Source organism: Musca domestica, unplaced genomic scaffold, assembly GCF_030504385.1.
Source record: "Musca domestica strain aabys unplaced genomic scaffold, Musca_domestica.polishedcontigs.V.1.1 4, whole genome shotgun sequence".
NCBI classification, from domain to species: Eukaryota; Metazoa; Arthropoda; class Insecta; order Diptera; family Muscidae; genus Musca; species Musca domestica.
In genome coordinates, this window is record NW_026712328.1 from 28950605 (window position 1) to 28971937 (window position 21333).

At 33.9% G+C, this 21333-nt stretch overlaps 5 protein-coding genes and 1 long non-coding RNA gene across 11 annotated transcripts; 3 read left to right on the top strand and 3 right to left on the bottom strand.

Annotated features, from left to right (window-relative positions):
• The first annotated feature begins 5147 nt into the window (after positions 1-5147).
• Positions 5148-6831, top strand: LOC101899007 (26S proteasome regulatory subunit 6A-B). Of its 3 annotated transcripts, none has more exons than XM_005182487.4 (3): positions 5148-5236; positions 5352-5565; positions 5631-6831. In XM_005182487.4, the coding sequence occupies exons 2-3, from the start codon at positions 5359-5361 to the stop codon at positions 6705-6707; spliced, it is 1284 nt and encodes a 427-aa protein (XP_005182544.1). In that variant the 5' UTR covers positions 5148-5236; positions 5352-5358; the 3' UTR covers positions 6708-6831. The 3 variants fall into 3 exon arrangements, with proteins under 3 accessions (XP_005182544.1, XP_011292091.1, XP_005182543.1); XM_011293789.3 differs by having other exon boundaries at positions 5185-5231; XM_005182486.4 differs by lacking the exon at positions 5148-5236 and having other exon boundaries at positions 5243-5565.
• Positions 6832-7266: 435 nt separating this feature from the next.
• On the bottom strand, positions 7267-8144 carry LOC101899299 (cytochrome c oxidase subunit 7A, mitochondrial). Of its 3 annotated transcripts, none has more exons than XM_005182488.4 (3): positions 7987-8144; positions 7454-7798; positions 7267-7391 (listed from the first exon to the last, which is right to left on the bottom strand). In XM_005182488.4, the coding sequence occupies exons 1-2, from the start codon at positions 7999-8001 to the stop codon at positions 7553-7555; spliced, it is 261 nt and encodes an 86-aa protein (XP_005182545.1). In that variant the 5' UTR covers positions 8002-8144; the 3' UTR covers positions 7267-7391; positions 7454-7552. The 3 variants fall into 3 exon arrangements, with proteins under 3 accessions (XP_005182545.1, XP_011292092.1, XP_019891973.1); XM_011293790.3 differs by having other exon boundaries at positions 7267-7410; XM_020036414.2 differs by having other exon boundaries at positions 7267-7413.
• A 3534-nt stretch (positions 8145-11678) lies between these two features.
• LOC101899633 (ADP-ribosylation factor-like protein 2) lies at positions 11679-12668 on the top strand. The gene is made up of 3 exons (XM_005182490.4): positions 11679-11860; positions 11961-12315; positions 12376-12668. Exons 1-3 carry the CDS (start codon positions 11796-11798, stop codon positions 12508-12510), a joined length of 555 nt encoding a protein of 184 aa, XP_005182547.1. The 5' UTR covers positions 11679-11795; the 3' UTR covers positions 12511-12668.
• On the bottom strand, positions 12534-14490 carry LOC101899475 (uncharacterized protein F21D5.5). Of its 2 annotated transcripts, XM_020036418.2 has the most exons (3): positions 14315-14490; positions 13155-14246; positions 12534-13057 (listed from the first exon to the last, which is right to left on the bottom strand). In XM_020036418.2, exons 2-3 carry the CDS (start codon positions 14239-14241, stop codon positions 12615-12617), a joined length of 1530 nt encoding a protein of 509 aa, XP_019891977.1. In that variant the 5' UTR covers positions 14242-14246; positions 14315-14490; the 3' UTR covers positions 12534-12614. The 2 variants fall into 2 exon arrangements, with proteins under 2 accessions (XP_019891977.1, XP_005182546.1); XM_005182489.4 differs by having other exon boundaries at positions 13155-14489.
• A 498-nt stretch (positions 14491-14988) lies between these two features.
• Positions 14989-15466, bottom strand: LOC131804223 (uncharacterized). Its single transcript, XR_009342988.1, has 2 exons — positions 15331-15466; positions 14989-15275 (listed from the first exon to the last, which is right to left on the bottom strand). It is a non-coding gene; the product is annotated as an uncharacterized LOC131804223 (long non-coding RNA).
• Positions 15467-16405: 939 nt separating this feature from the next.
• Positions 16406-20319, top strand: LOC101899800 (uncharacterized). The gene is given in 11 exon segments (XM_005182491.4): positions 16406-16463; positions 16466-16589; positions 16710-17030; positions 17093-17270; positions 17326-18435; positions 18510-18603; positions 18675-18830; positions 18903-19045; positions 19103-19803; positions 19871-19942; positions 20011-20319. Coding segments are annotated over 11 exon segments (3243 nt in total). The 3' UTR covers positions 20297-20319.
• Positions 20320-21333: the final 1014 nt, after the last annotated feature.

The following is a 21333-nucleotide window of genomic DNA, read 5'->3' on the forward strand; positions in this document are numbered from 1 at the left end:
ATTTTATATTTTCCAATTGCACACAATCACAATTTTTTATATTAGCTTCCCAACTTACCAAAATGGCTTGAGAATAATATTACAATAAGCTTATGAACATAAGCCTTAAGCTTGAGAAAATCTTGAGAAAACATTGAAAAATGTTTGTGTAACAAGTATAGAATAATCGAAACGGAACCCTTATTTATAAGCTTATACTTGAAATTGTAGAATAAGCTTACAAAAATAATATTAAAATAAGCTTATTTTTGTAATAGTATATAATATATTTTTTTTTTAATATTTAATCTTTTTTCACCTTTTTTTTTTTTTTGATGGACATCCCAGTAGTCACTCCTTCATGTGGCCTTGATACCCTGACGCTTTCTTCTCCCTTATTTGAACTTCTGCATCTCTTCCACTAAGACTACACATATATTGAATTCCTTCAACTTTTTGATGCTTCCAATCTGAAATGGGATTGGAATAATTTATGTGAAAGATTCCCGGATTTATTATTCATCCATACCTTAAGGGTTCGGTCCAGAAATGGGTCCTAAATTCGCATGATTTTGTTTTTTGCCAAAGAAAATAATTTCTTGCTGACAATTTTCACAAAAAATCAAAACTAATTTGTCAACAAGGGACAGATTTGAGAAATGTTTGTGGAACATAAGTGTTTCTCAAGCATTGTTGAAAAATTATATTTTTATAATATTGTTCTCAAGCTGTATTGTATTTTTGGTATGTTGGGTTTTATTTCCAATGTACAACACAACAGAGAAATTATTAAATTTTGAAATTTTGTACCATGGTCTATATAAGGTCGACCAGTAAGCCCATCTGACAACTAAGTTTGCTGTCAAATGACATATTGTGATTTGAAATTCAATGAGAGTCAAATCACAATAGTGCAAAAACCATTATTAAGTGTATTGTCAAATTGCTGCCTTGCTTTGCACGATTTAAGTATATCAGCAATATTGTTATAAATACAGGGTGAGATCAGCCTGCTGTCTCCGCTCGCCCGACAGCTGTTAAAATTATTCCAGTGACAGCTCATTATATTGTTTACAAGCGTACAAAAGCACTCGTGATGGAATTCAAGCGGGATAGTGTCATTTCTTTATACTTGGCTGGAAAACCGCAAATGACTATCGTTAGAGCACTCCAGCATTTAAATGTGAATAAATCTTATTAGTCTCGTACCATCGTTATTTACAGTGATACTGGTAGCGTAGCTCGACGTCAAGGAAGTGTACGGATGAAAACAGCAACATTAGCAGAAATGGTTCGAATTCGGCAAATATTTAAAAATTAGCTTGGGGTAAATCCATAGAAATTCCAAAAAGTGCAAAGTGCACCGCAACAGAAAGAAAATAGACTCAAAAGAGCTAAAGAGTTGCTTCGCTTGGACGAAAGTGGTGAACTGCCGAATTTGATTTTCTCCGATGAGAAAACATTCGTTGTCCAGCAATTTGTAAACAAACAAATTGATAGTGTTTATTTGCCAAAGATGTCTGCTGAAAACGTGCACCTTCGGTTGGCCAACAGAACTCAAGCGCCGGTCATGGTGATGGTGTGGGTTGCCATAACAGCCGATGGCCGCCCTCCGCTCGTATTAATCGACCGTGGCATCAGAATAAATGCCGAATATTATCGCGAAAATATTCTGGAGGGTGTATTAAAGCCTTGGGCACGCAAACATTTTGGCCGCAGACCTTGGACTCCTACAAGACTCAGCACCATCGCACTCAGCACGCGTCACCCAAGAATGGTTACAAAATGAGGTTCCTCGCTTCATTTCCAGCTGCAGTGGCCACCAACATCTCCGGATACCAATCCGTTGGACTATTGTGTCTAGATTATTTGGGGAAGCAAGGTTGGCACTAAAAAACACCAAAGTGTCTATCACCTCAAGCAAGCGATTCACCGGCAATGGGCCAGAATATAGCAGAGCAACATTCGGGCAGCGTGTGACGGTTTCGTTTGAAGGCCATAATTCGTGCCAAAAGTGACCAATTCGAACAAATCTAAACTTATTCTAAAATTTGATGCCAGTTTTTTATCTCACCCTGCACATGTATACATGGTGCAAAATAAGATTCAACCATGGTACAATGAAAACAAGGAAGGCTACATGGTAGAAGAATATAGGTAGTCGCATCGACATAGCTGCTGGGGCAATGAACTGTCAAACCAATTTTGAATTTGAAAATGTTGAATGAAAAAATTTTTAAATTTGTAAAATTTTTTGAAAAAACGCGAATTATAATAACCTCCAAATGACGTAAATCTACCTATATTTGAAAAAATTAAAATTTTATGACATCAATGTTCCCAAACGTTGATTCATCTACCTGTATTCTTCTACCATGGTAGGCTAGCTTTGTAATGTCAGAATACTATCAAAACGATTAGAAAACCAAACAACTTTTTGCGTTGATTTTGAATAAAAATTTTAAAACAGCGAAAACTCAATGAATGGTCAACATTACTTTTCAAAATCATGTTCTATATAGGTTTATTTCGCTGCAAAAACTGTAGATTTTGTCAATGCACATGTTGCAATAAGTATTTTAAAAATACCCGAATTTGAATATTTTTTGAGCAATTTTTTATTATTGAAAAGATTACACACTTAAACAAATAAAGTTTTGAAGATTTTAATATTCTTATTTTCTAAACTTTAAAATAAGCAACAGTTGCTTTCGCTTGTTTTTCATTTTTCTTTAACAAAATTCTTATATTGGGGAAACCCCGCGAAACAAGAATTTAATTTGGGGTTAATACACAAGATTGAATCTAAAATGGTAGGGCAATGCAGTGTTATCCCAGAATTGCACAATGTGTTGCCCATTAACGTCAAAAATATGCATTTATTTATCAACCGAATTTGAAATAATTTTATATTATTGCATTTTTTTTAATTAAACGATACACACATTCACAAAATATGTATATTTTTGACAGAATAAGGGCACCAAAAGAAAAAATTTTTTTCTCTTATTTATTTATCAGTTTTTCTCATTTTTTAAATGGAAAATGAAATGCCATCTAATAATTTTAACATGACTTGGAGAATTACCTCAAAAAATGTTTTTGATTCTATCCGAATTTGATTTTCTCCGATGAGAAAACATTCGTTGTCCAGCAATTTGTAAACAAACAAATTGATAGTGTTTATTTGCCAAAGATGTCTGCTGAAAACGTGCACCTTCGGTTGGCCAACAGAACTCAAGCGCCGGTCATGGTGATGGTGTGGGTTGCCATAACAGCCGATGGCCGCCCTCCGCTCGTATTAATCGACCGTGGCATCAGAATAAATGCCGAATATTATCGCGAAAATATTCTGGAGGGTGTATTAAAGCCTTGGGCACGCAAACATTTTGGCCGCAGACCTTGGACTCCTACAAGACTCAGCACCATCGCACTCAGCACGCGTCACCCAAGAATGGTTACAAAATGAGGTTCCTCGCTTCATTTCCAGCTGCAGTGGCCACCAACATCTCCGGATACCAATCCGTTGGACTATTGTGTCTAGATTATTTGGGGAAGCAAGGTTGGCACTAAAAAACACCAAAGTGTCTATCACCTCAAGCAAGCGATTCACCGGCAATGGGCCAGAATATAGCAGAGCAACATTCGGGCAGCGTGTGACGGTTTCGTTTGAAGGCCATAATTCGTGCCAAAAGTGACCAATTCGAACAAATCTAAACTTATTCTAAAATTTGATGCCAGTTTTTTATCTCACCCTGCACATGTATACATGGTGCAAAATAAGATTCAACCATGGTACAATGAAAACAAGGAAGGCTACATGGTAGAAGAATATAGGTAGTCGCATCGACATAGCTGCTGGGGCAATGAACTGTCAAACCAATTTTGAATTTGAAAATGTTGAATGAAAAAATTTTTAAATTTGTAAAATTTTTTGAAAAAACGCGAATTATAATAACCTCCAAATGACGTAAATCTACCTATATTTGAAAAAATTAAAATTTTATGACATCAATGTTCCCAAACGTTGATTCATCTACCTGTATTCTTCTACCATGGTAGGCTAGCTTTGTAATGTCAGAATACTATCAAAACGATTAGAAAACCAAACAACTTTTTGCGTTGATTTTGAATAAAAATTTTAAAACAGCGAAAACTCAATGAATGGTCAACATTACTTTTCAAAATCATGTTCTATATAGGTTTATTTCGCTGCAAAAACTGTAGATTTTGTCAATGCACATGTTGCAATAAGTATTTTAAAAATACCCGAATTTGAATATTTTTTGAGCAATTTTTTATTATTGAAAAGATTACACACTTAAACAAATAAAGTTTTGAAGATTTTAATATTCTTATTTTCTAAACTTTAAAATAAGCAACAGTTGCTTTCGCTTGTTTTTCATTTTTCTTTAACAAAATTCTTATATTGGGGAAACCCCGCGAAACAAGAATTTAATTTGGGGTTAATACACAAGATTGAATCTAAAATGGTAGGGCAATGCAGTGTTATCCCAGAATTGCACAATGTGTTGCCCATTAACGTCAAAAATATGCATTTATTTATCAACCGAATTTGAAATAATTTTATATTATTGCATTTTTTTTAATTAAACGATACACACATTCACAAAATATGTATATTTTTGACAGAATAAGGGCACCAAAAGAAAAAATTTTTTTCTCTTATTTATTTATCAGTTTTTCTCATTTTTTAAATGGAAAATGAAATGCCATCTAATAATTTTAACATGACTTGGAGAATTACCTCAAAAAATGTTTTTGATTCTATCCGAATAGGAAAATGTAGTAACTTGAACGTTCGTTATTGCCTTAGTTGAAAATTTACCAGACACAAATGAAATTATGAATTTATCAGACACAAATAGATATAACTGTATTTGTATCTAAACTAATCTAAATTACCTAGTCAATTAATTTACGGATATAACTGTATCCAAAAGCCCGCAAATAAACACACATCTATATCTATAAAAAAATAGTATGTAAGATATGGAAACTTATTGTTATTTTCATCAAAACATATTAAAGATAAAATAAATAAAACAAATAAATATTAAATTTCGTTCCTTCATCACCTTTGACTTTCATATTAAAAATATTGTTGTGTGGACAGGGTTTCATATTTATTCTTTGTGTGTTTTCACTAAACTGCATATATTGTGTTAGTACACATTCGACGTAAGTATCCCTAACCTTCTTGTCAAAAAACGCAAATTTACAAGTCATCGGTAAAGTAAGCAAAATTTAATTTTGTTTCCCAAAGAAAATATTGAATAAAGGCTTGACTCTAAATACAATAGTTGCAATTTGTTTTCGGACCTCATTTAATAATAAGTAATATTCAATAGCATTACTATGGCAGCAACGTTGGAAGATAAATCGATTTGGGAAGATGGCGAAGAACTGGGCGAGGAAGTGATGCGTATGTCCACAGATGAAATTGTCAGCAGGACTCGTCTAATGGATAATGAAATCAAAATAATGAAGAGTGAGGTTATGCGTATTACCCATGAAATTCAAGCCCAAAATGATAAAATTAAGGATAATACCGAAAAAATTAAGGTATGTGTATATTGTATGAATTAAGGTAGTGCAGCACTAATTGGTTTTTTCTTTTGATCACCTAGGTAAATAAAACTCTGCCTTATTTGGTGTCAAACGTTATTGAACTTTTGGATATGGAAGCCCAAGAAGATGAAGACGACGGTGCTGTACAAGTTTTGGACAATCAACGTAAAGGCAAATGTGCAGTCATAAAAACGTCCACACGTCAAGCATACTTTTTACCGGTTATTGGTCTGGTCGATGCAGAGAAACTAAAACCTGGCGACTTAGTTGGTGTTAATAAGGATTCATATTTAATTTTGGAAACACTACCCGCTGAATACGATGCTCGCGTTAAAGCTATGGAAGTCGATGAACGACCCACCGAACAATATTCCGATATTGGCGGATTGGACAAGCAAATCCAAGAATTGATAGAAGCAGTTGTGCTGCCCATGACACATAAGGATAAATTTAAGAATTTGGGTATTCAACCTCCAAAAGGCGTTCTCTTGTATGGCCCTCCCGGTACTGGTAAAACACTACTGGCTCGTGCTTGTGCTGCCCAAACAAAATCTACATTCTTAAAGTTGGCTGGTCCACAATTGGTGCAAATGTTTATTGGTGACGGTGCAAAATTGGTACGTGATGCCTTTGCTCTGGCCAAAGAAAAAGCTCCAGCAATTATTTTCATTGATGAATTGGATGCTATTGGTACAAAACGTTTTGATTCAGAAAAGGCTGGTGACCGAGAAGTACAACGTACCATGTTGGAATTGCTAAATCAATTGGATGGATTCAGTTCAACAGCGGATATTAAAGTTATTGCTGCAACAAATCGTGTTGATATTTTGGATCCTGCCCTTTTGCGTTCAGGACGTTTAGATCGTAAAATTGAATTTCCACATCCTAATGAAGAAGCTCGTGCTCGTATTATGCAAATTCATTCTCGCAAAATGAATGTGAGTAGCGATGTTAACTTCGAGGAATTATCTCGTTCCACAGATGATTTCAATGGCGCCCAATGTAAGGCGGTATGTGTTGAAGCGGGTATGATTGCATTGAGACGCTCCGCTACCCAAGTCACACATGAAGACTTTATGGATGCTATTATGGAAGTACAGGCCAAGAAGAAGGCAAATTTGAACTATTATGCTTAGTGTAATACGAACAACATAATAGAGCTTGTAATATTATCATTTAACAACGTATCTTCATTTAAATCGCGTAATCTTTAATTTTATAAAAATATATTAAAAGGAAAATAAAACCAATTTAACAGTACTTTTGTCTTTAAAACAGTGTCAATTGGAATGGAAATTTTGTTTTGGTTTTTGAAGACCAAAATAAATACATTGCATTTGTTACATTTTCGTTTTAACGTAGTTAATTGTTCCTAACATCTATATCTTACAGCTTTATTTCTATTAAGAATAATTACTGTTTGAGGAGATATATAGGATAAGGATAATTAGTTGTATGTACATCTTTGCCCACTTCCACACGTTGATATTGTTCAAATATGGCGTATGCGGATACGAGTATATTTTTACTAATAGGACCCTATCAGAAACAGGATTCCCTTCCAATATTCGTAATTTAATAGTGTACATTTCAAAACCAGAACTATACGTTCTCAATTGATTCTCGATCTTAAACGAAGTTTCGCTGAGAATGGGTAATTCATCATATCAGCAATATCCCAAATAAAAATGAAAATTTACACTTTTTAGCTTAACATTCATATATTTCTATGTTTCTTAAAAATGCTTTTTAAAGAATGTTTAAAAATCGTTAACAGAACCAACACGGTACACACGGCATACAAGTTGTCCATAGAATTTCTGAAATGGAAGAAATGCTCTACTGAAAACAAAAATGCAATAGTCAAGTATCAAATACTTACAAATGCTTTCTAACACAGAAATATAGGAATTGAGGCTACGGTATTAGGGCGACAAAGGTTCTTACAATGACTAACATTTTCTAAACACATATTCTGTATTTATTCTGATTTGGGGACCGACAAATCATAAAACAATTTTCCCATACCACCAACGCCAACCAAAGCGAGGGCAACGGTAACGCGGTACAAAACTTGATCGAAGGTGGAACCTTTCAAGAACACAGGTTTGCCGTCCTTCTTTTGGAAATGTTCTTGTACTTTTTTCAATTCAAAGTAGCCCTTCTCAACTTCTCCCTTGGCGACAGCACGTTGAGCGCCGGAGGTGGTGAGGCTGCGAACAATTACCTATAAAAGGAAGAAAAGTTATTTTAGTAAAAAATGTTGCCTAAAATATAACCTATCTTACGTAATGTTGTCCATTTTTCCAAAACACACAAAAATGCATACCTATGTTATAAATTTTGTTTGAAACATGGACAATATTACTAATATAACACTTCTTTATTGCAAAGTGTTTTAAATTTTCTACTCACTCTGGAAAAGTTCATTTTTATGTCTTGATATTTTCACGAGAGGATTGCTTCTTGCTGGGAAAAAACGTCGGCTATCGAGAACTAGCAAAAACTTCACAATGGAAGTGATGGAAAAGATGTCAGAAATTTTGACAGTTTTTGGAGAACAGGGTTGTAGTTTTGTATACGCTTCTCACCAAAATAAAAATTGCTGCATTTGCTTAGACTACGTTTACATCGAAATTGGTCTACATGTTTGGCTAGAATTAGAATTAGAATCAAAACGAATGCAACTTGTTGCATTGATTTTGAATAAATATACCGCGAAAACTGAATGAAAATGTAAAAATTTCTTTTCAAAATCATGTTCTATATATCTGTAAAGATTAATTTTGCTACAAAAACTGTATTTTTTGTCGTCAAGCATTTTGAAAACATCCGAATTTGAATATTTTCCTGTACAATTTTTTATTGTTGAAAATAGCACACACACATAAACAAATAACGTTTACATATTAAGCAACAAAAAAATTAAAACCATATGGTATCATAGCCATACCTTGATGTTATTGTACCACTCAGGTTTCGTAAGGTAGAGCCAGTGCCCCGTACACGGTCAACATGCATGACATGCATTTTGAGGTGTTAGTGAAAATGTTTATGTATGCGTCACACCTATAATGCATGAAGCAAAATCAACATTTATTGGTTTTCCTCGTGCGTAACGAAAAATAAAAAATATTTTCCAAAGAAAATAAACGCAAATTGCGGGGCTCGCATAGATTATATTAAACATTCTGCCAATTTTGTGTACGCATTTATTGTTTTGAAAACAAAAATATATTTTTAAAAGAAAATAAACGCTCGCATAAAAGATATTATACAGTTTATTCATGTAATGGAAAGATTAAACAGTTTGGACTATGGTGGAACAGCTTCGTAAAACTACAGAAATACAGCCCTGAGTCTATGCCCGCTTTCTGTCAGACTCATTCAAAATTTTATGAAACAAGTTGTTTTCACTTTTTTCATAAAATGAATGAAATGCCCGGATTTTATCTCAAAAAATGATTCAAATTGTTCAATCTTTAAATTTCATTTCAAAATAGCTTTAATGCGCGAACCGCAATGTACGTATCTTCCAATCATTGGCCTTGAAAATATTTTTTTTTTCAATTTCAAAACAATAAAATCATACTCAAAATTGGCAGAAGTCGGGCACATTTAGAAAAAAATGTAAACAGCTGATAGCTCTACCTTACATTTTTCTTCTACCATGAGTTTGTATCATGTTTTTAAAATTCTCATTTTAAAAATGAGCAAAAATACCAAATAAGTAAAAAACTTGTTTAATATAATTTAAACCATTCTGACAGAGAGCGGACGAAGCCTCATAGCTGCATTTTATTATCCTTATTTCTTTATTTATTTGTCTACTACTGCACAAAAAGACACAAAGTCTTATAAATTAGAGTACAGCTTGATTATTGAATTGAGGAATTTCATAAAGGCAACTGAGTTTCAAATATAACAGATTGTAAACTGCCCGTCTTCTTTCAAAAACCCTTAGTTTTAGCTTCGTAAAAGTACAGAAATACAGTCCTGAGGCTATGTCCGCTTCCTGTCAGAATTATTCAAAATTGTATACTCAACAATTTGTTTTAATTTATTTAATATTTTTCCTCATTTTTAAAATGAATAAAAAAGCGCGAAAAATGTACGAAATGTCTAGATTTTCTATTAAAAATATCATCTAAACTATTCAACCTTTAAATTTTATGGCAAAACTGCTTGGTATCTTTAAATCGCGCCCAGCAAAACACGTTTCTTCCAATCTTTGATAATGAAAATATTTTACTTTTGTTTTTTCAAAACATTAAATACATACACAAAATTGACAGAAGTCGAGCACACTTAGAAGAAAATTTGAATCAGCTGGTAGCTCTACCTTACCTTTTTATTGTACCATGGCGTTACCTGGAACAGTGAACTGTTAAAACAATTTTGATATTGAAAATGTTGAAAGAAAAATTATTCAAATATGTAAAAATTGTTGAAAAATGCATATTATAACAATTTTCGATAGGTTTCGTATAAGAAAACTTATAAAAATCTACTTATTTTTGAACCAACATTTTGACGTATCAATGTTCCCAAGCGTTTATTTATCTACCTGTATTTTTTTTGCCATGAATTCGACGTAGCGTACACAAATATTCAAACTCCCCTCGGTGGTAAAATGTTTTGTACGTCCGTATTGCCTAAATACCTCCGGGGAAATATCTTAAAATCTATAAAATAATATCGTTTAAAAAATTAATACATCGTTAAAGTCCCACCCATGGTACAATAAATTTAAGGTAAGGCTATGATATCATCTGATTTTAATTTTTTATTTTCTTTACTTAATATTTCAACTTTTTTTTCGAATTCGGGGGTTTTCAAAATCATTGTTGCACTGTTTTGTTTTTTATTGTACAGGTAGAAATCGCGAATTATAATAGCCTCCGAATGACGTAGTATAAGAAAACATATAAAAATCCACTTATATTTGAAAAAAAAACATTTAAATATTTTTGACATATCAATGCTTCCTGTATTCTTCTGCCATGGTTACGTCAGAATTACTATCAAAACAAAAGCAACAAGTTTTTTTGTATCAAATGCATTAATTTTTAATAAATAAACAATCAACGCTAAAATTGTATGAAACGTCAAAATTTCTTTTCAAAATCATGTTCTATATTTCTCTAAAGATTCATTTCGTAGCAATAGGCATTTTGCAAACATTCGAAATATTCAAAATATTTTCTGAATATTTCTTTATTTTTGAAAAGAATACACACACATAAACAAATAAAGTTGACATAAGTTGTGTTCCAGAACCTACAAATTAGTACTAATTAGTGCTAATTCTGCTACAACGCGTTCCCGTACTCCAAAAACTAGCAAAACTTGCAGCTCTCTCGATAAAAAAAATGGCGCTGAGTGGTGCACATTTCTGCTTGTTTTAGCTACATGAATTTGGCCGAGCAGAAATGTGCAAATTGTAAATCTGACATTTAATTGGCAGGGCTAACAAGGTTGAAAAATGTTTCAACCTGAATGAGGAATCAGACGAAGAAAACGTATTGGAAAACAGTGCCAAGTTAGTGAAATTTAATTGAAAAATTAAGCTTAAAATCAATGATGTTCGCTTATTACTGAACATTTTCTTTTTATTTCTTAGGTTGGCTGTCTTCCCAACTTGTGGCATTAAGTCTTCTAGCAGACTTAACATTAATTAAACCGGCGGCTCCAACCATGTCAGCTTCTCCGGGGTTGGGATTTGAGAAAACTCCACCTCTAAATACTCTTCAACGCATTCTGAAACAAATCTTTCGAAATAAACAGCATTCAAAAATAATTATTAATTTCAACTTATTTTCAATAGTCATTTAAATTTTGAAGTCCATTTCAGTAAGGTTTCACCAGTCCGATTTAGACTGTTTCCTTTTGGAATTTTGAATGTTGACATTTTATCGCATTTCTGCTAATTTTCCGTTCCCTTATTTTTTGAGCACACCTAAATGAGAATGTCATTTTGTACTGTTCGCTCTTCTGCTAGTTTTACCACTAAAAAAGTACTGGAACACAACTATATTAAACAAAGAAAATTAAAACATAAAATCATATGTTACCTTGATTTTTTATACCATGGCATGGCCCCCTGTATTCGATTCGCAGCATTTGGAGCGTTTTTATATAAGACGGGCAATCTTGGTCGAAATCAACAACTGTTCTTAAAATCATTAATTTATTGGGTTTTACAATAAATATAAACTATAAGAATGGGATTTTTAACAGTTTTAAAGAAAATGAGACAAAAGGAAAAAGAAATGCGTATATTACTGCTGTAAGTTGATTTTAAACCCATGAAATAAATGTTAAGCAGAATTTGTCTACTCCTCCTCCCCCAAACAGATGAATCATTTGTTATGTTTGTTTCCTTTTAGAGGTTTGGATAATGCCGGCAAGACTACCATATTGAAACGTTTCAATGGAGAACCCATTGATACAATTTCACCAACATTGGGATTTAATATAAAAACCTTGGAGCATAATGGATACACTTTAAATATGTGGGATGTTGGTGGCCAGAAATCATTGCGTTCATATTGGCGTAATTACTTCGAATGTACTGATGGCTTGGTGTGGGTCGTTGACAGCGCAGATAGAATGCGTTTGGAGACATGCAAGCAGGAATTAGAAATTTTACTACAAGAAGAAAGACTGGCGGGGGCTACCTTATTGGTATTGGCCAACAAGCAAGATTTACCAGGCGCATTAACAGCAAATGAAATTAAAGAGGTAAGTAGAATCAGCTCTGTCCAATTACTATGGTAATAACTTCTTACATTATAACTCTAGGCCTTGCAATTGGATAACATTACCACACATCATTGGTTGGTTGTTGGAGTAAGTGCTGTAACGGGCGAAAAGCTATTGAATGCCGTTGACTGGTTAATTGATGATATAGCAAAACGAATTTTCACTCTAGACTGAAGACTTGTATTATTAACCAAATCTATGCTACTACTAGTGTATTTGTTTCAAACATTTCCATTTTAAAATCTCAATTTCGTACAATTATCAAATAATATTAGTTTTTATTTATCTACCAAATACATTGTATAAAGGCGTTTCCAATCTTCTCGATCAAATACTGGCTTTATATTGACCTTAATTATTTCCGTAAATCCTTCTTCCAGCTGAGGTTGGGCAAATTTCTTTTTCATCATGTTTAAAAGCATTTCATTTATTTTCGTATGGCTTGAGTCTGTAAGTTGGCGAAATGCTATGTTATGTTTAACCTGGGCCACACTTATATTCATCACAAAACATCGACATTGTACTTTAAATTTCTTAGCAAGATCTATGAATTTTTTTCGACTTCCAGCATCAACGTTTGTATTATCTACTACGCAAGACTTAGATGATATCAATGAATTTTCACAAATTTTCAAGCAGGCCTGAATACTACCAACTGTATCGGCATTAGCTATCGTATAGCCAATTGTGGCCAAGTTCTTCTTACAAAAATGTGATTTTCCTGCAGAGTACAAAAGGAAAAAGTGAGAGAGACATTTTTAAAAAGTAATATCACAAAAACAATCTTGCAAAAAGGAGTGTACATTTTCTCTACATACCTGATCCAGGCAACCCGACCATAATTATCATTTCACACTGTTCAGCTGGCAAAATAGTATCCTTGGGTTCCAATAATGGAAGACATGAAAAATCTTTGGTTGGATCAAATTCAGGTCTAATCCAGTCTTCTTGTTTTTCTGACAAGAAATGTTCTTCTGGAGTATAAAATCGCAAACCTACGTTATATGCAAAAAGGCGGTCTGCCAGAGAATGATCTTTCCTACGTTTTGTTTTTCCCTTTCCGATTTCCGGCCGTCCAGCAGCATCCCCAACGAAAAAACTTTTTTCTTTGCTGATGCGTATACCATTGTTGGCATGTTTTTCTAAATGCTCCCACATCCCAGGCAATGGTTTACGGTAATAACCGTCTGTAATAGCTATAAAAACCTGCACGGGCACCTGCAATTTTGCAATAATCAGCTTTATCTTTTGCTTAAATTCATTCAAGTCGGTTTTGCCTTTGGCAATACCTCCTTGATTTGTAAAAAAGCAAATTTTAAAGTCATCTTCCTTTAGGGCTTTGAGTTTCTTTGGCACCTCCGGGTAGTTAAGCATCCAATCATCGCAGGTTTTAGGAAAAACATTACCCGATTTAGTTTTTATTATTGTGCCGTCCATATCGTATGATGCAATTTTTTCGGATGCTTTAACGCCTTTGCTTGTAAACACCAACATTTTGCCTTTTTCAACGTCACTCCAGAAATCTGCAGGCGCTTCTTCAATATTTTTATTATTCATTTCAAAATCTTCGACCTCTTCGCAAATTACAGGCTTCTCTGGAGGAGGCTTAAAATGTATTTCAAAGGGATGCCTACCATAGACAACTTCCAATACATCACCATGTTGCAATTCACATTCTGAGTGTTGAAGGCTCATCAAACCATTTATACCACATGGATTAAGTCCAAGAACTTTAGCTTTAATCTTTCCATTTTCCATATCTACATCTAATTCTATTTGTCGTCTGGAACACTTGCCATCCCGTATGCCTGTTTCTTTTTGGCGCCCAATTATATTTTTGCCAGAGTTTAAATGTATGGTTTGATGCTCTGGCTCCATTGGTTTTAAAACACAGATACGTTTCATGATTTCTGTAAAAAACTCACAGGTTTGCTCTTTTAAAAAATAGTCACCAATTGAAACACACCGCACCACGGACCTCTTGATTGTTAGAATTAATTTATTTTTAGCCAGTGCTTTAGAATTGCTACAGGATGCGTTCTGCTTTAACTGTGCTTCTTCTATTATACCACTGTGATTAGGTGTGTCTGGTTACCATAAAATTTGTAACAATTGTTACAAATTGTTACTGGAAGTCGTCTGTTAACCCGAAAGTTCTGCAAAAGAGAGCGGTTGGAGAGAGAAATTTTGACAGTTCTTCAGTGAGAGTTTGCAAATTCTTGCTGGACAAATTTCTTCTTGCAATCACTTGCAACTCTTCTTCTTCTCGTTTATCGACATTCAATCAGATGTTTTCTATTGTTTGTTTATTTATTTTTGTACTTTTTATTTGAAAATGTTTTTTTTTGGAATTTGAAAGACTAACAGCCAGTTCCACGATATCGAAAGAACACGTTCGCACAACTTTTACACGACAAACAGCTGATTTCCGTTCCACTAAAATCTATCAGAACGAAAATTTGCACGAAAATCAAAGCGAACGAAAACGTAAGCATTTCAGTGTAATTTTGCGTTCCACTATCTTTTTTCTTTCGTACGCATGCGAACACAAATGTCAAAATCAGTCACTTGTGTGTTTGCTATCGTATAATAACAATTAAGGAAAATTGTTTTAACATAAACATTGCTTGATTGAAAATGGAAACAAAAATGTAAGTAAAAATAATAAATGCAATTTAATATGTGAACAACAAATATATATTTTTTTATTTTCTCAATTCCAGCACGAAAAAATCATCAACTACACAGCTGCGGGCACTAGTTGAGTAAATGGAGGAGAATCCTGTGTTCGCCAGAGGAATGCCATTTTTTGGAAGCAGCAGAAGAAGTTTTAAATCGGGGCGGATTTGGGTAGTTCTGCAACCGGGCACCCACTTCTCTTCCATCATATCCAAAAGAGCCCGAAAACTTCCTTCGACACACGAAAGTTGGCCACAAACCTAGAAAAAATCATTTTTTATTATTTGAAAAATGTAAAAATACAATCATACTTACTGGTTGTTAGGTACTTCAAATAAATTCGAAGCATCTCTTAAATGCCTCCGTGGCACATTTCGAACCTCCTCCATAAAAAATAGGGCTACGGAAATATTCTTTTTTTTTATTTTCTAAGAGCACAAATAGTTTGAACATAATCACTAGAAATTTTATTTTGTTTGTTTATTTACAATTTGTTTGTTTACAACTGAAATGTCAGTTGAGACAGAGCCACTGCTGCTTTTTCGCGTTTAAATTAGACATTTGACGCTTTTTTTGCTTTATTTCGCGATTAATTTTTCCAAAAAAAATATTTAGCAACACTGAATCACGTAAGGCTATGCGAAAGAAAGAACGAAAGTTAGTGGAACGCATTCTTATACGAAAGTGAGTGAGTAGCCTTCGTTCGCACAAATTTTCTTTCGAGATCGTGGAACAGGCTGTAATTGTTTTTGGAGAACAACTTTAAAAAACGTGGAAAACGTAAATATTAATATGTAATAAGGAAATAAAAGACTATTTCCAACATTTTTAGACAATCACCATTAGCAACACATTTAAAGGATTCCGGGGAACACATAAAATCTATCCTTCTTTTATTGCTCATGTTTGTATTTTATTGCTAATGTTCTTTTTATTTATAAAACTTTTAAAATTGGTGGTACTTCCTTTCTTTTAATTCTTTTAATGGGGGACAAATTGGTTTGTTTTGACAAAACAGCTGATTAGTTGCAAGCTTCTGCAGGAATACCGTCTGTTTACTTTTCGCATTTTCCTTGCAAAAGAGAATAAAACTACCTTACTCTCTCAGAAAGATGTTGCTGGACAATTCCTGCAGGAAAAGTAACCAGACACACCTATTATTTGTTAATTTGTTTACAAGGAGGGGAATGTGAGACGGTAACAGCTGATTTAAAAATACAGGCAAAGCTCATGAGTATTCTTCTGCCATGGTCTTTGCTTTAAAATTTGCATGGGATCTATAGATCGACCCAAATTTGTCAATGTAAACAAAAAAACAACTGATTACGAAGTGCCGGTCCTAAAGGAGAGTAGTACGTCTTATTCCTTGAATTTCAAGCATTTCATGGCCATGTCTTCTCTGGAACCTTTTGTAAATTCAATAAAGCCGGCACTGGACATGTTTTTGCGTTACCCAGCAAAGAAACTTTACAGAAATTGCAAAATGAATTGGTACAATTCAATTGGATGCAAATTAATATATTCAATGTACATATTCTAGTTCCTTTGGTCCTAAAGCTGGATGAGTTGAGCAAGTAAGATGAATTTAAGATTGAAAGTGATCCTTAACTAAAGCTACCATATTTTGTGTTAATCGAACTAGTAGTGTTTCCGAATGTTTACAATACATTAAATATTCCACAATTTCTTTGCAGTGCTAATGAAGACTTAAGAACTGGTTGCTTAGACTGCATGACATTGGTAACTTCCAAAATTTATTTAAAGGAATTAACCGCATTGCGAACAATGCTTGTAGTCATTGTGAAACAAATTCGTGAAATGGATAAAGCTATAATGAGACCAAACGTTTCGGAAGATATTAAATTGGCGGCTGTAAAATGTATGTCTGAATGTTTACGTCGTTCCACAACAGATGTGTTGGAACAGTTCTATTGCAAAGACTCCTCCATGATTCTGGGGCAAATTCTGTTAACATTAGTAGATCTTGTTGAACATGAAAAGTACAAGAAACTTGTGTAAGATTGTGCAACGTTTAATGTATTTGGATACCTATGTTTCTATATGCCTTGTATTTTAGCATTGCGTCATTGGAATGCCTGATGATTGTGTTTTATGTACACGATGAAGCAGATCGCATGGATGTTGTTTTACGTAACCAAGTGGCCAACGTACTGTTTATATTTCTACCCAAAATTGTCACTATTCTATATAAATCTGCACTATCTGACGACAAAATTGGAGAGACAATAAAAATTGTAAGTTCCTCTAGGCCAAAAATATTTGAGTTTCTCAAATTTTTGTCTGCTTTAGAATGCCATTAAAGCTTTGGGCAGAATACTTTGTGTCATCTATGAAGAAACAATGGAAGATGTAATAAATGCAAAATATGATGCAGATGCTTTTAAAAAGCTTATATCGAGCTATCATGCATATTCCAGTGATTCCATAAACAACGATGATGACATTTTGGCCATAAAAAAGAACCGTGAGCAATTGGAAGAGCGTATGAACAAAATGCAAACCGAAGGAAGAACAGCAGAATGGATACAGGCATCATCGAAAAAATTACGTACCATATTTACAGAAACCAATATCTTAAGATCGCACACATCGACTAAAATACGTATGGAATATGCACAGATGTGTTGTCTACTGATTCAGAACTGTGCTTATAACAATCTCAAAGAAAATTTTATTTTTATGCTCGAAAATGTGGTAGCCTTTACAGAAGATGATGATGTTCATATAAGAAAACTTTGCGTGAATTGTATTGATCAAATGCAGATGTTATATATAAATGGCGGCATTTTTGATGAAAACTCGGAACTACTTTTCGATGAACATTTGGCAAAATTACCACGAATTATACAAAGGGGCGATGATTCGGAGCAGTACACCGAATTTATGTTCTTAAAAGCCTTTCTTAAGTCAGTGAGTGCAAACAAATTGCAATTTCTTCTATCCATTCCGAAAAATTTGGAAATGTTTTGTATGTGTTTGTTGTCGGCTGTGGAATTAAATATTTCATTTAATTTTCTCGTCGAAGAGTATTCTTTACGTAATATAGACATAGATGGTGATTATATGGAAGCGTGTAAATTGCCTTGGCGTAATTTCAAAAATATGAACTCTGAAAGATGTGCAAAATGTTTACAGGACATTTGTTGCATTGTGGGTCGTATCGTCATTTTAAATCGCATTGTGACAGACCACCTTATGGATTTGTTAAATCAACAAAATCCAGCTATAAATGAAATCTTTCTTATATTGTTGTGGTTATCGACGGCCAAGGAAAAAGACAAAAACTTTCAGTATAGCGATTTAGATTTTGTTAAAAAGTTATTGGAAGAGGTGTTAAATGATAAACATTGGCATCTGTCTCTGGAACCAGATAATGTAACGAAAATAAAAAGTAATAAGGTAAGATATTTATTTGAACTAATCTATATTTTTCGGGTCTATTATTGACCAAATTATCGGTTTTGTGCCATTAGTATGTAGATTGGTTTGTTGATCGAACCCCTGGACTTTATGAATCTGCAGTGGAAATTCGAACTCAAGATTGTGATTCTGATGATGAGACTGAGGGTAATATCTTTGACAATATCCTTCATTATAAATTATTATACGCTTTATGAATCATAATAATTTGCTCTTAGATTTATGTGACAATAATGTTACAATTGCTGACGCCGAATTCAATGTTTTGCATACATGCATCACTATGGATTGTTTGGGACATTGCGCATTGTATATAGGTGAAAGGTTTGATAGTTATGTATTTCAAGCGTTGCATAAGGTGCTATTGAAAATTGGTATGTATAAAAGCCGAAGAAATGGAATGTGGAATGTGATCCCAGCCTTTTGAAACAATCCCTTATTCCTAGCCCATAGCAATACACTAGTTTACAAAGCTGCAACATTCGCACTTGTTTCCATGCAAAAAGCCCTTCGTTTTAAAACAGCCACGCAATTGGTAGAGAGCCATGCGGACTATATAGCCTACCATTTAAACACATTGTTGAAAAGAGTAAGTCTTCAACGACATCTGTATTATCTTATTTATAGTTTTTGAAATACTTTTCAGACACCTGATAGCAAATCGGCTGTTGATATACTTAGCGTCCTTCTGCAGTTTTCATCCCGAAGTACGTTGCCTCACATGGAAACGATATTTCAAACAATATACAATGAATGTTCCAAGGCTCACCAAACACGGAATATAATCTCTTATCTTAAGGTGTTCAATGCTTTTTTAAGGCACATAGAAAAATGGTTGGAGACTTGCAATCAAGAGCTGGAGGGTGCAAATGCAATGCAAACCGATGAAATCAAGTCTGAAGAGAATAATTTACTATCTACATGGTTGCAGTTACTAGACGACCCATCATTTTCTGACGACATAATTTCCCATAAAGATGAGAAACAAGCCAATGAAAATTTAATACAGCAAGAACAAAAACATCCAAATGAAACATATGACCAAGAAAGCATTGAAAAATGTTTACCACGCCATATAGATATAATTAAAACGATATTGGAACAAGTTGTAAAATTTATTAATTCATCTGACCAACGTCTACAAATTCTGTCATTGGAATGTTTGGCATGTGGTCTGCCTTTATTGACAAGCTATGAAAATGTTTTACTTCCTTTGGTGCATTTGATTTGGTCACCATTGGTTGAGAAATTTCGCCAAAGAAATGCCCTGGTATTAAATCGTTGTTTTGCATTACTAGAAATACTGGCTAAATGTGCCAAGGATTTTATTACAAAAAGAAGTTTGGAGTAGGTTTTTTTTTTTATTTCTACACATTTCGTCATTTCTATGTGTACCTCTATTTTTTTTTTCTAGCGATGTCATACCTTTTCTTAAGTCGTTTCTTCAAAAGGCTGCTCAATATTCAAGCAAGGAGAAAATAACAGCGTAAGTACTAACTTCAGTTTAATTAAATACTTTGAAAAATATATTATTGTTATTTTTTTCCTAAATAGACAAACACAAGAATACAAATTGCAGCTTAAACTCCTGGAAGCATTCCCAAATCTTATTGTATGTCTAGATTTGGATGGAAAACATCTTAATGATATCCTAGAAATTGTGTCATTGTATTTATCCAACGATCAGCCTAAAGAACTTCAAAGGCATGCTGTATCCTTTTTCAAAACACTTCATTTATACAATGGTCCCATGGTGTATTTGATAATAATTAAAAAATCACATTTAAAATTATATGAAGATAATGTAAAAAATATTCTTTTAACATTTGGTATAAAATAAAATTAACAAGTAAAAAACATTAAGTTCGGCCGGGCCAAACTTTTAATACCCTCCACCTTAGGGTAAAAGAAACATTAGAAGAAATGTGGCAAAAACCATTAAATTACCGAATATCGGGAGGTACCGTTATATGGGGGCTATACCAAAACGTGGACCTATAATTACAATGTTTAGCTACACGAACTAGGACCCATTATGACCCACAAATACCAATTTTTAGACAAATCAGTGAAAAAATTTGACAAAAAACCATAAAAATACCGAATATCGGGATGTACCGTTATATGGGGGCTATATCAACTCATGGACCTATGCATGCAATGTTTCGCCACCGGAGCTGGAACCCATTATGACCCAAAAATACCAATTTTTAGACAAATCCGTGAAAAAAGGTTGCAAAAATCATCAAATTACCGAATATCGGGAGGTACCATTATATGGAGGCTATACCAAATCATGGACCCATACATGCAATGTTTCGCCACCGGAGCTGGAAACCATTATGACCCAAAAATACCAATTTTTAGACAAATCCGTGAAAAAATGTTTCAAAAAAACTAAAATACCCAATATCGGGAGGTACCTTTATATGGGAGCTATACCACAACGTGGACCTATACATGCAATGTTTTGCCACACGCTCAGGGACCCGTTATGACCTAAAAATACCAATTTCCAGACAAATCCGAGAAAAAATGTGGCATAAATCATCAAAATACCGAATATCGGGAGGTACCGTTATATGGGGACTATACCAGAACGTGGACCGATATATCTCATTTTCAATACCAACCATCCTAGACACAATGCAAATAGCTCTGCTAAATTTTGGCGCTCTACGTCAAATAATGTGGGCTGTATCGTGATTTCAACAGACAGACGGACAGACAGACGGACATCGTTAAATCGACTTAGAATTTTATGCTGATTATGAATATATATACTTTATGGGGTCTAAGACGAATATTTAAGGATGTTACAAACGGAATGACAAAGTTAATATACCCTCCTTTCCAAGGTGGTGGGTATAAAAACTA